The following is a 14,072-nucleotide window of genomic DNA, read 5'->3' as shown; positions in this document are numbered from 1 at the left end:
ATGTACAAGCAAAATCTAACATTTAGAGTCCCTAGTCATGTCCCCTTAAGGAGGACAACTCTTAATAAGTTAATATCTACTCCATTTAACACTAGACATATAACTGAGATGCATTCAGCCTTCATGTCTCAGCTAAAATCTTTATGCACAACAGTAAAAGATAAAGGAAGCATGATTAGGGCAACTTTTTAATGGCAACACGGCAAAAGGTTTTACAAATAATCTATAAACAATTACCAAAGCACCACCTGAAACAATTATAATACAAAGGGCCAAAGTGCCTTGTGAACACAAGAGCTAGATATTTCACACATAAATGCTATAATAACAAGATGGGATGATACAGGATGGTAGAACAAAAAAACATAAAAGACAAAAATTGAATTTCATTATCTACTTTTCGTTACGGGAATGCAAACTAAAAAACATACACTTATCTTTTATAGCTTCAGTCTCGCGTCCATACTCTTTAAATTTAAAATCTCCCTGCTTAAATGTAGAAGGCACCTTTCCCTCACTGTAGCATTGGTTACACAAGCTAAAATGAGATTTTACCTCCTTGAAGCGAGAACCAATAATCGGGTAGCGGCAAACTGAACACACAGTGTTGCCATGTCGGTTTCTATCCCCTGTTTCAAGCTTCACTAGAGTTGGCATTATGCCAAAACCCCAATCTGGATCATCAAACATAACAAGAAACTCGGAGAAAGACACCATTGAAGTGTCTGAGTCTCCATGAACTTCTAATAGCTCATTAACCCTTTGGGAAGGAACATATACAGCCCTTAACAACTTAATGTATAATGTAGCATCAGCTTTCTTAACATCAGCACTGTCTTCATTCATCGGACGCCACAGAAGTGCATCAAAGGCGACCCTTTTGCGTCTCTCAGGAGGACCACCACAGATTGGAGCAAGAATAGCATAAAGCATTCCCAAATCCACCCTGCCTGAACCACTTTCATCCAAAACAGAAAGAATTCTCTCATTTATGGCTTTTACAGCTCCTTGAAAAGCCTCAGGCTTTAGAAAACTAAGTAACCTGCGAAGTACTTCTTCCAAATTTGGCTTACGTATGGATTTTTCAGGAACACCTCTACCAGAATAGGACATTGGCACATCATGTTCAGTCATTTCCTTCTTCAAAAGCTCAACATTGCAACGACTCAACCTAGTAACCCTCTGAAGTGCTCTGATTTGTAGGGCATTACTTAGTTCCTGTCTCACTGTAGTCTTTTCTCCAACTGTCTTAAACTTAGATGGTTCAACTATAACATATGCTGACTCCCCGGGAACACCCACATTAGGCTTCGTCTTCTTTTTCTGCAGCTGCTTCAAATGTGATATTGCATCATGCAACTCAACCCTGTTTGTCATCTTCAATGCTTCCTTCAAAGCTCTTTTGGCTTCTTCTGTCTCCCCGGTTCCCAGCAACGACACAGCCTTGTTCAGCTGTGCTCGCCAATGGTTTGGCCACACAGCTAAAACTCTGGCATACATCTCAGAAGCCCTCTGAAACCTACCCAGGTCCATATACAGCCCACCTAAATTGTAAAGAGCGTCAACGTGACCAGGTTTTAAATCAATAGCCTTTTGAAAAACCTCAATTGCCCTCTCATCCTCACCCATAGCATGCAAAGCCGATGCCAAATCACAATGTCCATCAGCATAATCTGGCTTCATAAAAATAGCTTCCTCCAATGCCTTCACAGCTGCCCTATACTCCCCAACGCCGAACAGGGCACTACCTAACAGTTTCAAAGCTCTAAAATGTGTAGGACAAAGAATCGCAGCTTCCCTGTAATACTCACAGGCACTCAAAACCATACCTTCACCTTCCAGCGCAATGCCAAGGTTGACATAAATCTGTGGAAGCAAATAAGCCCATTGATGTCCACCAGCCTCGGCTGATTCAAGCGCCAAGAAGAACTCCTCCTTTGCATCCTTGTGCCTTCCAAGAACATACAAACAGTTCCCAGCCCGAAAATGTGGCCTCACATCAACAGGTTGCAACTCACAAGCCCTCTTGAAACTCACCAAAGCCTCCTTGAACAACTGATGCTCATACAAAACCCTTCCAATTGCCATGTGCCCATCAAAGGCCTCTTCCCTTGACCTAGCAACATCAGCCCTAGCCCTCAAGCCCCCCAACTCCTTCAAAAACACTGCAAAGTCATGCCCTGACTCATCCCAAATCACCCTCTTCTCTGAAATCTCGGCCGATGGTCCCAACTCACGGGACCACCCGGCATCCGAATAGGCATCAAAATTCTCACATTTAAATTTCCCATCTTTTGCCTGTTTCGTCTTCAACCTCTTCACCAAAATCTCCAAATCATCCACAATCTTCCATGTGTCATCAAAAACAACCCCGTGATTTGGCGACACAGCCCATGCAGCAGTCCGCTGCTTCTTCTGCGTCTCCACCACCATCCTCTCGTCCACAATTGACGATGAGTCCTCAGCCACCATAGGAGGGGCCTTGTCATCAAAATTTAGCTCCAATCCAAGGGCATCAAAGTCCCTATCGACATCACCGGCACCATCATCATAGGTCCGAAGAAGGCCCTCGTAGGTGAGACCCTTTTCATCGCCGTCGATGAAATCGCTGTAGGTTCGGAACACCTCATCGAGGATGGCGTTGATCTGCTCGTCGCTAAATTTCACCCTAGGGTTCACAGCAACCACCAAACACGCCATTTCTTCCCTGTTGAGACCACCATCGCGATTCGCATCAAATTGGTTAAAAATTCGACGAACTTTCTCCGATCTAGGACCTCTTGTCGCCATTATCCAGTGATGGGTTGGCCTCAAAATCGCAACTTGGTGGTGGTTGTGCTGATGGGTCGGTATTGGTATAATTTGATGAAAAGAGGAGAAAATACCCTAATTTCCTGAAACTTGAACCCTAAATTGTTCTATAATAATTATCAGCGTTCGTGGTTATGGTAAAAATCAAAACTTGGTGGTTTGATGATGATGGGTTGGTTAAGGATTGGGGAAAAAAGCCCTAAATTTTTGAAATTAGAACCCTAATTTGTTTGATGCTAAAAATGATTAATTGCTAATAATGATGATGATGGTGGGTGGATATAGTTGGGGGCACTCAAAAAGTGAAGGAGAAGGGGGACCAATTCAAAAGGCTATAATTTTTTAGGGTTTGAAAATGGAAACCTGAATTGTTTTTGTTATTGTTTGGGATTTGATTTGGGTTTAAGAATTAACAATGGATGTTAACCATGGTTGCTGTTTTCACCCTTTTTATTCATTGTTTTTTATAGCTAGAAATGGAAGGAAAAAAAGACAAGGAAAAATAGAAGATAGAGGACACATTCTTAATCAATTTCGATTCTGTATCTTTCTTTTTCTTGTTTCGATTCTGTATCTTTCTTTTTCTTGTTTTATGAAAAACAAAACGTGTAATTATGCCACATCTTTGGTGCATGTTCAGGCTTAATTAGTTAATTTAAGTCGTTATGAGTATGATACAACTGTGATGAGTCGCCACATTTAAAACCGATTCTGTATTTATCAAAAAATATAATACAATAGATATATCAGTATATAGTAAGTTTTATATAAGTTAAATAATCTAAGAGTTTGTAATTATTAAATATAAATAACTGGTAATACACTAAAAATATAAAAATATAACAGCAATGTTATTAATACTATATTGGTCATCAAACTGATCAGCATACTTATATAATTATATAGCGGTTTAACCAGTTGTTCATAATTAAACCGCATACCAGTAAAATTAGATATACATATATAATATTGTTAAAAATTAATAAAAATCAACAATATTTTTATTTTTATTAAAAATGAATTTTAAATAAAAATCGGTCGATATGACCAGTACGGTTCAATTGAAAATTGATCGATATAACTGGTGTCAATCGATTTTGGTCAGTTTTGATTGATAAGATTGCATGACTGATATGATTATATAACTGGTACAATTATTGTAGCATATTGATATTAGGATCGATTTTATTTGTTTACCAATTGAATCGGTCAGCACGAACCGATTTTTACATTTAGCTTGATATTTACTTACTATTAGACCATAGTTTTAGTAGTTTTATATTAAAGGTAATTATCACTATATTTTAATATTTTAACTAACTCCGTATAGTTATCTCTCTTATATCATTTTCATTTTTTTTCCTACTGTTAAACCTCTATTCTCTATTCTTGTTTTTTTTCTTCTTTTCTTTTGGTTTGGGCCTTGTTTGTTTAAGCCCAGTTTTGCTGGTTCAATTAATTAGTTAAGTTAGGTAGTCTTTCCCTTTTTGGTTTATTCAGTTAGGTATGTTAGTTATTGTTCTGCTATAAATAGTTTGTTCTTTCTCTTCGATAAAGTAAGCAAATCAATAAAGCTGAAAGTGTGGTTTTTGGCATTTTTCATTTCTTCCTCCTTCTCTCCAGTGGACTTCGATCCAATCAAGATGGTATCAGAGCTATCATAGCTCTGATCACCGCCTCTCCTCCCCTCCTTCCTCCCTTTCTCCTCCTCCCCCTCTTCGAAAATGAACAACGGGGATCAAGATAGCAACCCCTTTTTCTTACACTTCAGTGAGAACTCTTCTCTCGTCCTCGTTACCCCTTCTTTAGATGGAATCAATTACCATTCTTGGTCAAGAGCTTTCAAGTTGGCTCTTGAATCCAAGAACAAACTCATGTTCATTGATGGAACCTTGCCTCAACTGAAGTCAGAAGATCACTCATACAGGCCATGGAGACGGTGCAACACCATGGTACTGTCTTGGATACAACATTCGATCAAAGAATCCATAGCCAAATCAATTTTATGGATGGATTCTGCAGCAGAAGTTTGGAAGGACTTGGAAGAACGATTTTCACAAGGAGACATGTTCAGAATGGCTGAATTACAAGAAGAGTTTCATCATCTCAATCAGGGTAACCTCTCTATATCTGAATTTTACACTCAACTAAAAACTATATGGGAAGAAATAGAGATTTTCAGACCTATTAGAAGTTGTCCATGCCTTGAGAATTGCACGCATGGAATCATTCAAGATGTAAAAAGATATAGGGAAGAGGATTATGTCATTCGATTTCTCAAAGGATTAAATGAGCAATATGCTCATGTTCGGTCTCAGATCATGCTCAATCAACCCCTACCCACCATCAGTAAAGCCTTCTCCTTGCTTATTCAACAAGAACGACAACAACATAACCCCCTTCCAAATAATCTTGAAACACAAGGCACTGTACTATCCCTCAATACCAACCAAGATTTCCAAACCAGAGGAACCAATTCTGTCCCTAATGGAAATTTTAGACCAAGAGGGGGTTTTAACTATAGAGGAAGAGGTGGTAGATCAGGAACACGGATTCTGAATAGCAAATTCTGTACTTTTTGTGAGAGAACAAATCATACCATTGAGACATGTTTCCTAAAACATGGCTATCCTCCTGGTTATCCAAACTCTAATAAATCAACCAAAATGGTCAACCATACTCCCTTTTTCCCTCTTGATACAGAGGAGACATCAGCAACCAACCCTCAATCAGGAAATCAAATGCATAATACAACCAGCTCATTCACAGAAGAACAAATGCAGGGCATTCTACATCTCCTTAATCAGTCTAAGAACTAACAAGACCATGCTGTCAATTCTGTCACTAATGCAGTTTTGGCTAAACCAGGTAATTCTATTTCTCAGTGGCTCCTTGATACTGGAGCCACAGACCATATCTCTTGCACAATGAGCAACTTTAGTAGTTTTCACTCTATGGCACCAATGCTCATCACTATGCCAAATGGAGAAAAGGTTACCACTTGCACCACTGGAACAGTTACCTTGAATCAATCTATTACTCTCACTAATGTTCTCTTTGTCCCTGAGTTTCATGTTAATCTCATATCTGTCAATAAACTAACTAAACATCTAGGTTGTCATTTGATTTTTTCTGAAAGACAATGTTTGGTTTTGCAGAACCATACCAAGAAGATGATTGGTTCAGCTAGAATTCAACATGGATTATACTTGTTCAACTATCAACCTGTTTCTCCAAGTTCTTTTACTTTTTCTCACTTTACTGCCAATATTGACAATAATTCTCTATGGCATTTACGCCTTGGTCATGCTTCTACCTCTGTAATGAAAATTCTGCATAAACAATTTCCTTTCATTAATAATAATAAGAATCAACCTTTATCTCCATGTGATATTTGCCATCTAGCTAGACATAAGCATTTACCCTTTCCTCACAGTAACACCAAGAGTATGAGACCTTTCCAATTAATCCATGCTGACATTTGGGGGCCATACTCCACACCATCCCTCTTTGGACATAGGTACTTCTTAACTCTAGTTGATGACTTCACAAGATTCACATGGACTATTATGATGAGTTCTAAAACAGAAACCAGAAAACACCTCATTCATTTTGTGTCTCACATTGAGACTCAATTCAACTCCAAACTTCAATCTTTAAGAAGTGACAATGGAGTTGAGTTCTTGATGCATGATTTCCTTGCCTCTAAGGGAATTCTGCATCAAAGAACTTGTGTGGAAACCTCTCAACAAAATGGAGTTGTTGAGAGGAAACACCAACACATCCTTAATGTTGCTAGAGCCCTTTTCTTTCAATCTAATATTCCCCCTACATTCTGGAATTTCAGTGTTCAGCATGCTATCCACATAATAAATAGACTTCCTACTCCTCTCCTCAATAACCTCTCACCTTACCAAAAACTTCATAACCAATTAGCCTCTCTTGACCACTTAAGGGTCTTTGGCTGCCTAGCCTACTCCACCACTCTGCAAGCCCACAGAACCAAGTTCATGCCTAGGAGTAGGAAAACTGTCTTCCTTGGCTTCAAAGAAGGTACCAAAGGATATATCCTCTATGATCTTACCTCTCATAATTTCTTTCTTTCCAGACATGTCCAAGCCCTTGATCTTAACCATACATGGACTTTAATGCCTCTCCCTCCTGATAAGTCCTCCATTGGTTACAAATGGGTTTATAAAATTAAGTACAATGCTAATGGCACTCTTGAAAGATACAAAGCTAGGCTTGTTGCTAAGGGATATACCCAACTAGAAGGGGTAGATTACTTTGAAACTTTTTCTCCTGTGGTCAAAATCACCACTGTCAGAGTTGTTTTGGCTTTAGCTGCTGCCAACTCATGGTTTCTAGAACAACTTGACATAAATAATGCCTTCCTTCATGGTGACCTTCATGAAGAAGTTTATATGAAGCCACCTCCTGGCTTACTTCCTACTGATTCTCCCCTTGTATGCAAATTACACAAATCCGTATATGGCTTAAAACAAGCTAGCCGTGAATGGCATACTACCTTATCCTCTAAACTTATATCCCTTGGTTACATCCATTCTCAAGCTGATCAAGCTTTATTCACAAGATCTTTTACAAATTCTTTTACTGTTATTCTCATTTATGTGGATGATTTGATTCTTATAGGTAATGACACCTCTGAGATTCATCCTGTTAAACAGGTTTTGGATCAAGCTTACAAAATTAAATATTTAGGCCCTCTAAGATTCTTCCTAGGCCTCAAAATTGCTCGATCCAAATCAGGCATCCATCTTAACCAAAGGAAGTACACATTATCCCTCTTAGAAGATGCAGGATGCCTAGCTGTGAAACCCAGCAACACTCCCTTTGACCATTCAACTAAATTACAGGCCAACCAAGGGCAACCCCTAACTGATCCTTCTTCTTATAGGCGCCTTGTAGGGAGACTCATCTACCTAACCATTTCTCGTCCTGACATTGCTTACCATGTTCAACAATTAAGCCTTTATATGTCCAACCCTTTAGATTCTCACTATAAAGCTGCTATAAGGGTCCTTCATTACCTCAAGCAATCCCCTGCACAGGGTCTGTTTTTTCTGCTACATCTCCTCTAACTCTTAAAGCTTTTGCAGATTCTGATTGGGCATCCTGTCTGGATTCAAGAAAATCCATTACAGGTTTTTGCATCTTCCTTGGCACTTCAATCATTTCTTGGAAAACTAAGAAACAAAACACGGTGAGCAGATCTTCAACCGAGGCAGAATACAGAGCTCTAGGAAGCTTAGTCTGTGAAATTCAATGGCTGCAGTATTTGTTCAATGATCTTCACATTTCCACATCATCTCCAACCTCTGTTTACTGTGACAACCGGTCTGCAATATATTTGGCTCACAATCCTGTCTTCCATGAGCGCACAAAACACATAGAAATCAATTGCCACATTGTTCGCGAAAAGATTCAAAAATGCTTAATTCATCTTCTTCCTATAGCTTCTGTTGATCAACTGGCTGATGTTTTTACTAAGCCACTACCTCCAAAGCTTTTCAAATCTTCCATTTCCAAGTTAGGCCTTTGCAACATCCACAGTCCAACTTGAGAGGGGGTGTTAAACCTCTATTCTCTATTCTTGTTTTTTTCCTTCTTTTCTTTTGGTTTGGGCCTTGTTTGTTTAAGCCCAGTTTTGCTGGTTCAATTAATTAGTTAAGTTAGGTAGTCTTTCCCTTTTTGGTTTATTCAGTTAGGTATGTTAGTTATTGTTCTGCTATAAATAGTTTGTTCTTTCTCTTCGATAAAGTAAGCAAATCAATAAAGCTGAAAGTGTGGTTTTTGGCATTTTTCATTTCTTCCTCCTTCTCTCCACTGGACTTCGATCCAATCAAGACCTACTTTACTCAACAAATTTTCTCTCTCAAAAGGATAAAATATATTTATAAAATAATAATTAATATTATCTTAAATTTTGAGAACACACTTAAAAATGAAAAAATATATAAAATGATGAAACTTATAAATTAACAAAGAGAAAACAATATTTGTGAGTTTATATTTATACTAGTTTTTAGCATATGAAATGCACAAGTTTCCAAATTGTTATGTTTTTTCATACCATAATATTTTTTAATATTTACTTGTATTCATATTTCTTATAAATAATAATATTAATAAGTTTTATAAACATGTTAAATGTTTTAATGAAAAATTATATTTTTCATAATTTATAGTTTAATAGTTTTTAAGTAAAATTGTGTGAACATTTATGTCAACAGATAATGATGAGCCTATTCTTGTTTTTGGCAAGTAGAAAGCTACTTCATACTTAAATTTTTTGCCTCATAATCATTATATTTTTTACTTGAACTTGTGCATGGATCCTTGCTTTACTATACTTGAACTGTTTTATTACTCACATGAATCATATTTAATCATAGTGTCTTTCCATTTGGCCAAGGCATCTTTGCCAAAACTAAGTGTTTGAGCACAAAATCTTTATCAAATATCACATTTCTACTCAACACCACCTTTATGGAGACATGATCCCAGAACTAGAGCCCATTTACACTTTGTGTGTAACCTATGAAGGTACACCTCTTTAACTTGTGATCAAGTGTAGATTATATATCACTAGGTACATGTATACAAGTAGGTCAACCAAATATGTGACACTTTCGTAATTGATTAGGTTATATGTTCATACTTCTGCAACTTTAGAATCCAAAGAAGGTCATGGTGATCTATTGATGACATAACATGAAAAGACCTCAAGTTTCTAGAACACACTCTAAATGATAAACCTCTATTTTTTTTATGATTCCAACTAGATTAAGTAAGATTATGTTGAATCATATGAACGTTCTAATCTATATTTTATGTATGCATATAATCAAACAAATACTACAACATATTCAAATTGATGAAATAATGATATCAAAATCTCATTTTGGGAACTGTATAAACGAAAATGTCAACATATATTCAAGACTCGTCTGTGTTCAAGATCCTTTTGTCTTTAAGACCAATTCTCATTGAAGACATATCTCAAGCTTCATAAGAATCACTAAACAATAATACTCTTTTTAAGAAGATACACATTTAATATGAATAATCCAAAAGTATAAAATCTACAATTTAAGTCATTAATCAGAGAAGAATGAAGATCCAACATAGTTAAATTGAGAAGGGTAAAAGTCTATACAACATCTATAAAGATATATTTTGAATCAAAAAGCAAAAAGAATTGTTGAGTGTACAAAGTTAATTTGGTCTATCTACTTTAGCATAAAGCAAAACACACTTTATTTATGCAAAAATAAATTTCTCAACGCAAGTACAATAGAAATATGTTAGTCACCACGTTTTGAAACTACCATATTTTCTCCATCTTCCATAACAAAGCCTCAATTGTTATGAAGCTTTTTAAATTATCATATTAAAATGATTATGAATCATCAATGACGTTGTAGAAGGGCAAAAAAAATCAAGTTGAAGAGAAGCCAAATCTCGACGAATATTAATTCCAAGAAGAAATTTCGTAAGAGTTTTAATGACTATAATGACTCTACATTGAATTTTTTATCTATAAATAACATCAAAATTGAAGAACATAATAATAAACAACATTCGAGAATACAGAACAATATGAAAACATTTAATCTCTCATTTATTATGAACATTCTTTTCATCTTGTATATTAAATTCGTCGTTTTTCTCTGAAAGGAATACAACGTTGTAATATTTTCACGAATCATTATTTAGTGTTGATTTTAGAAGGTGTGTAAACAATACTTGATTCGTTCAGTATGAAAAGGCTAGGTATTTAAATAATACTTGTCACAATAATCGATGTTGAATTATAGTATAATCTTGGTGCTACTATAAAACTAGGTGTTGCATACAATTTTGGGTGAACCAGTTTAAATACTTGTTTCAAATAATTGCTTTCTAATATAGGAAGTTTTTGTTTTGTGCAAATATGTTATTTTCTCAAACATCTTTTAAATCATTTTTTGTAGAACAGGTAGACATCTGAAAATTCTTTTGAAAATCAGAGGAGTCAATCATTTGAAGTTTTATTATGATCAAAATTGTTTTTTTTTTGCCAAACAAATTTAATTGTACCTTTAAAATATCGTATATACAATTCAGCTCTCCTTCTTGAGTTGCTTTTGATTATTTAAGTTTTCACCATAGTTTATCCTTTGCGTTGAACACTTAACAGTGTCGAAGAAAAAATTTGTCGATATGACATGAATAACTAGCATCAGAAAAAGACACGGGGAGGAAGGATCCTCAATGACAAGACTTCCATATTTCAATGGAGAATATTATAGTTAGTGGAAAGAAAAGATGAAGTGGATTCTAAAACGTACAAAATCTTATATCTAGGATTTTATAATGGATAAGTCTTACATACTTATAGATGTTAGAAAAGTGGAAGTACTCAATATTAACATGACGTATGTGCAGAAAAGCATATGGAAACTCAATGCTAAAGTCAGATACACTATCACATGTGCATTAAGCATAGAAGGAGGAAGAAAGTTAAAAACAAGCAAGTTGGTGGAATCCAATGTAAGCAAGCTCTTCAAAATGGAAGATGCAGAAAACATTGAACAAATGTAGTGTAACACCCGGAAAATCATTTCATATTTAATATATTTAACCTCTTAGAAAAATGGGTAATTTTTTTTTTCTTTTATGTAACCTATAACTTACAAATCATTTTCACTTTTACCTTATTCCATTTTCAAGACGTCACATTTTCAAACCTTGTGGAAATAAAATTCTTAATACATTGAAGATAATTAAATGAACACAATTCTTTTTTGAATACTTCTCATTCATAAAATTCTTGAATAAATATAGAATTGTTTACATGGCGAAATCTAATCATCGCCACAAATAAAAAAAACTGAAAATACAAAGAAAATAATGTCGGGGCATTGACATTACAAAAAGTACCTCACACAGGTTCCTATCACAACAAAACAAAAGAGAAACCTCCTAAACCGGAGGTGCACTGGAAGTCTCGCTAGGTTCTTTCTCCACCTCCGAGTCAGAAGAGATCTCAATGACCTCAACTGAATCTTCTATGCAGATAAGCTCTATACAGTCGTCGTTGTCTTCCTACTCCTCCACTTCATCCGCTCTCCAATCCATCAAGGGGTCAGGGGTGTACCCTCTTGGCATGGCCCCATCTGTCTCTCTTGGCACCGATCCTGATGATGAGAATCTTGTTTGGGGCCAGGTCCTAACAACTTCTGGTAATCCTCAAGCTTCAGCCGGTACAAAAAGTTCGGCATTTTCAGGTTTTCGGTTGGGCAAAGTGAATGATGCCTCTTGAACTACTTAGTAAGGTGTAAGATGCAGAACTGAGCCATTGCTTACCAAATCCAGCTCTAGGTCGCAAGGACCTGTGTAAGTGTGTTGATTACCCTCAACACTCCATGTTCCCTCCTGGGACATAGTGAAGCGATAACCTCAGATCAGTGTTGATGGGTCCAATGAACATGCAAACAAATACACCCGAAGAAAAGGGAGGGAGTAAAACATCTATGAAAAACTTGTCATTGACGTCGTGGAATTACCCAGAATAATACACCAAGACAACACATGAGTACAAATATATCATGTGATAAAACTCGAGAATTTAATAACGATGAATGAAGTATAAAACTCGAGAATTTAGAATCAATATCGAAGAATATCATGTATGCAATGTGATGCATGAGTCCACCATCCTTACTCCTTTATCCTCCCAATAACTATTCGGAAATAACCGAGAGTACAGTTCCCATAACAAGCCGATTTGATCGCACCAAAATTATTCCTCGCAAGGATATATGATCAATCTGTTCCAACGGAACTTTCCATTTAAGGATGGTGTCGTATCAAACACTTTCTGGGCATCCCTCTCATCGATCCTGATTGCAAATATGGCTTGTCAAATATCGTCTAGTTTATGTTGTGAGCACTGTCCGATCCAACAGAATACCTCATCCATGAATACATCGGACTCGTCTCACCTAGACTCTCCCTCAAGACTTTGTTGACGAATCACTGCCATTAACACCGTCCCTCTTAACATCTTGGGGCTCATTTTTCTCCCGTACATTTCCTCTCCACTACTTCATTTTTGACCATGGATATGCACCCTAACCGAAATTAGCAAATTATGTCTTTTAATCCATCTTTTCTAGCGATCTGCCCATCCTAAGACATCTCTCATCGGGAATACTTCTAGTGGATCCCGATCTTAACATAAAAACAAAAAGATAATAATTTCGGCACCACTACGAACCATCGCTGAATTATCATGGACAGCTCTCAAGCCAACCCTCTTACGGTCAGACGATCTCGCTGCATGGGCACAACATAATACTTTTAGCACCACTGCGAACCATCGCTGAATCATCCTGGATGACTCCTCTAGCCAAGCCTCTTACGGTCAAACGATCATGCTGCATGGGCATAATATCACACCATCGGGCCTCGCCTTTAATAAAACAATTCCTTACTTTTATTACTTTCAAGAATTTCATATAGTTATTTACCTTTACAACTTCTTGATGGCAAACATGTCGTTAGACTCTCGTATATATGAGAGTTATCGTTCAGATGACTTAAAAATAAGTCATGTCTATATGGAGCCCTCTCGCTCAAGCGAGAGCTGTCTCACTCAAGTGAGAGCTATCTCGCTCAAGCGAGGGCACATCCATTTTTGAGGCATTTGTAGCTTAAGCAAGAGTTGTCTCGCTTAAGCGAGAAAATAATCAGTTCTCTTGGGGCCTATTTTAGCTCAAGCGAGAATTGTCTCGCCCCGAGCGAAAACACTCATTTTCTCTAGACACTTCTCGTTCAAGCGAGAGTTGTCTCGCTCAAGCGAGAAGAACCTGAATATCATTTGAATTACTTTTCTCAAGGAAAATATTTCTCATTTATATCACATGTTTTTAAACCTTGAATTTAACAATTATCACGTACATATCATTCCCATAATAATCATTCAAACATTATAATTCAAGAGTAAACATAGTATTTGCATATATAAACATAACATAAATTGGTATAAGAAATATTGTTGTACTTAATCCAAACAAACATGCAATTGATTAAGTACAAGTTTTCTTAATACCCAAGGACAACTCCAAACTTGTGAGGGAGTTTGGAGGTACTGATGCATATTCGGACATCACTGTGTCACGATGTTTTCTCCCTCACCTGAGTGTGTTGGGTTGCTAAGTTCTCTGTTTGCAGGTGAGCTTACTTGATCCAAT

The 14,072-nt window shown here is 36.7% G+C and overlaps 1 protein-coding gene across 1 annotated transcript; it reads right to left on the bottom strand.

The window, feature by feature from the left end:
• Window positions 1-226: 226 nt before the first annotated feature.
• Window positions 227-3,285, bottom strand: LOC109339563 (uncharacterized TPR repeat-containing protein At1g05150-like). The gene is made up of 2 exons (XM_019577020.1): window positions 2,838-3,285; window positions 227-2,795 (listed from the first exon to the last, which is right to left on the bottom strand). Exon 2 carries the CDS (start codon window positions 2,788-2,790, stop codon window positions 394-396), a length of 2,397 nt encoding a protein of 798 aa, XP_019432565.1. The 5' UTR covers window positions 2,791-2,795; window positions 2,838-3,285; the 3' UTR covers window positions 227-393.
• Between the last annotated feature and the right edge of the window lie 10,787 nt (window positions 3,286-14,072).

Source organism: Lupinus angustifolius, unplaced genomic scaffold (genome assembly GCF_001865875.1).
Source record: "Lupinus angustifolius cultivar Tanjil unplaced genomic scaffold, LupAngTanjil_v1.0 Scaffold_81_77, whole genome shotgun sequence".
Lineage (NCBI taxonomy): Eukaryota > Viridiplantae > Streptophyta > Magnoliopsida > Fabales > Fabaceae > Lupinus > Lupinus angustifolius.
This window is presented reverse-complemented; position numbering and strand designations above follow the sequence as displayed.

Coding starts and splice junctions, on each gene's coding strand:
- LOC109339563 (XM_019577020.1), bottom strand. CDS start 2,790: ATGGCGACAAGAGGTCCTAGATCGGAGAAAGTTCGTCGAATTTTTAAC.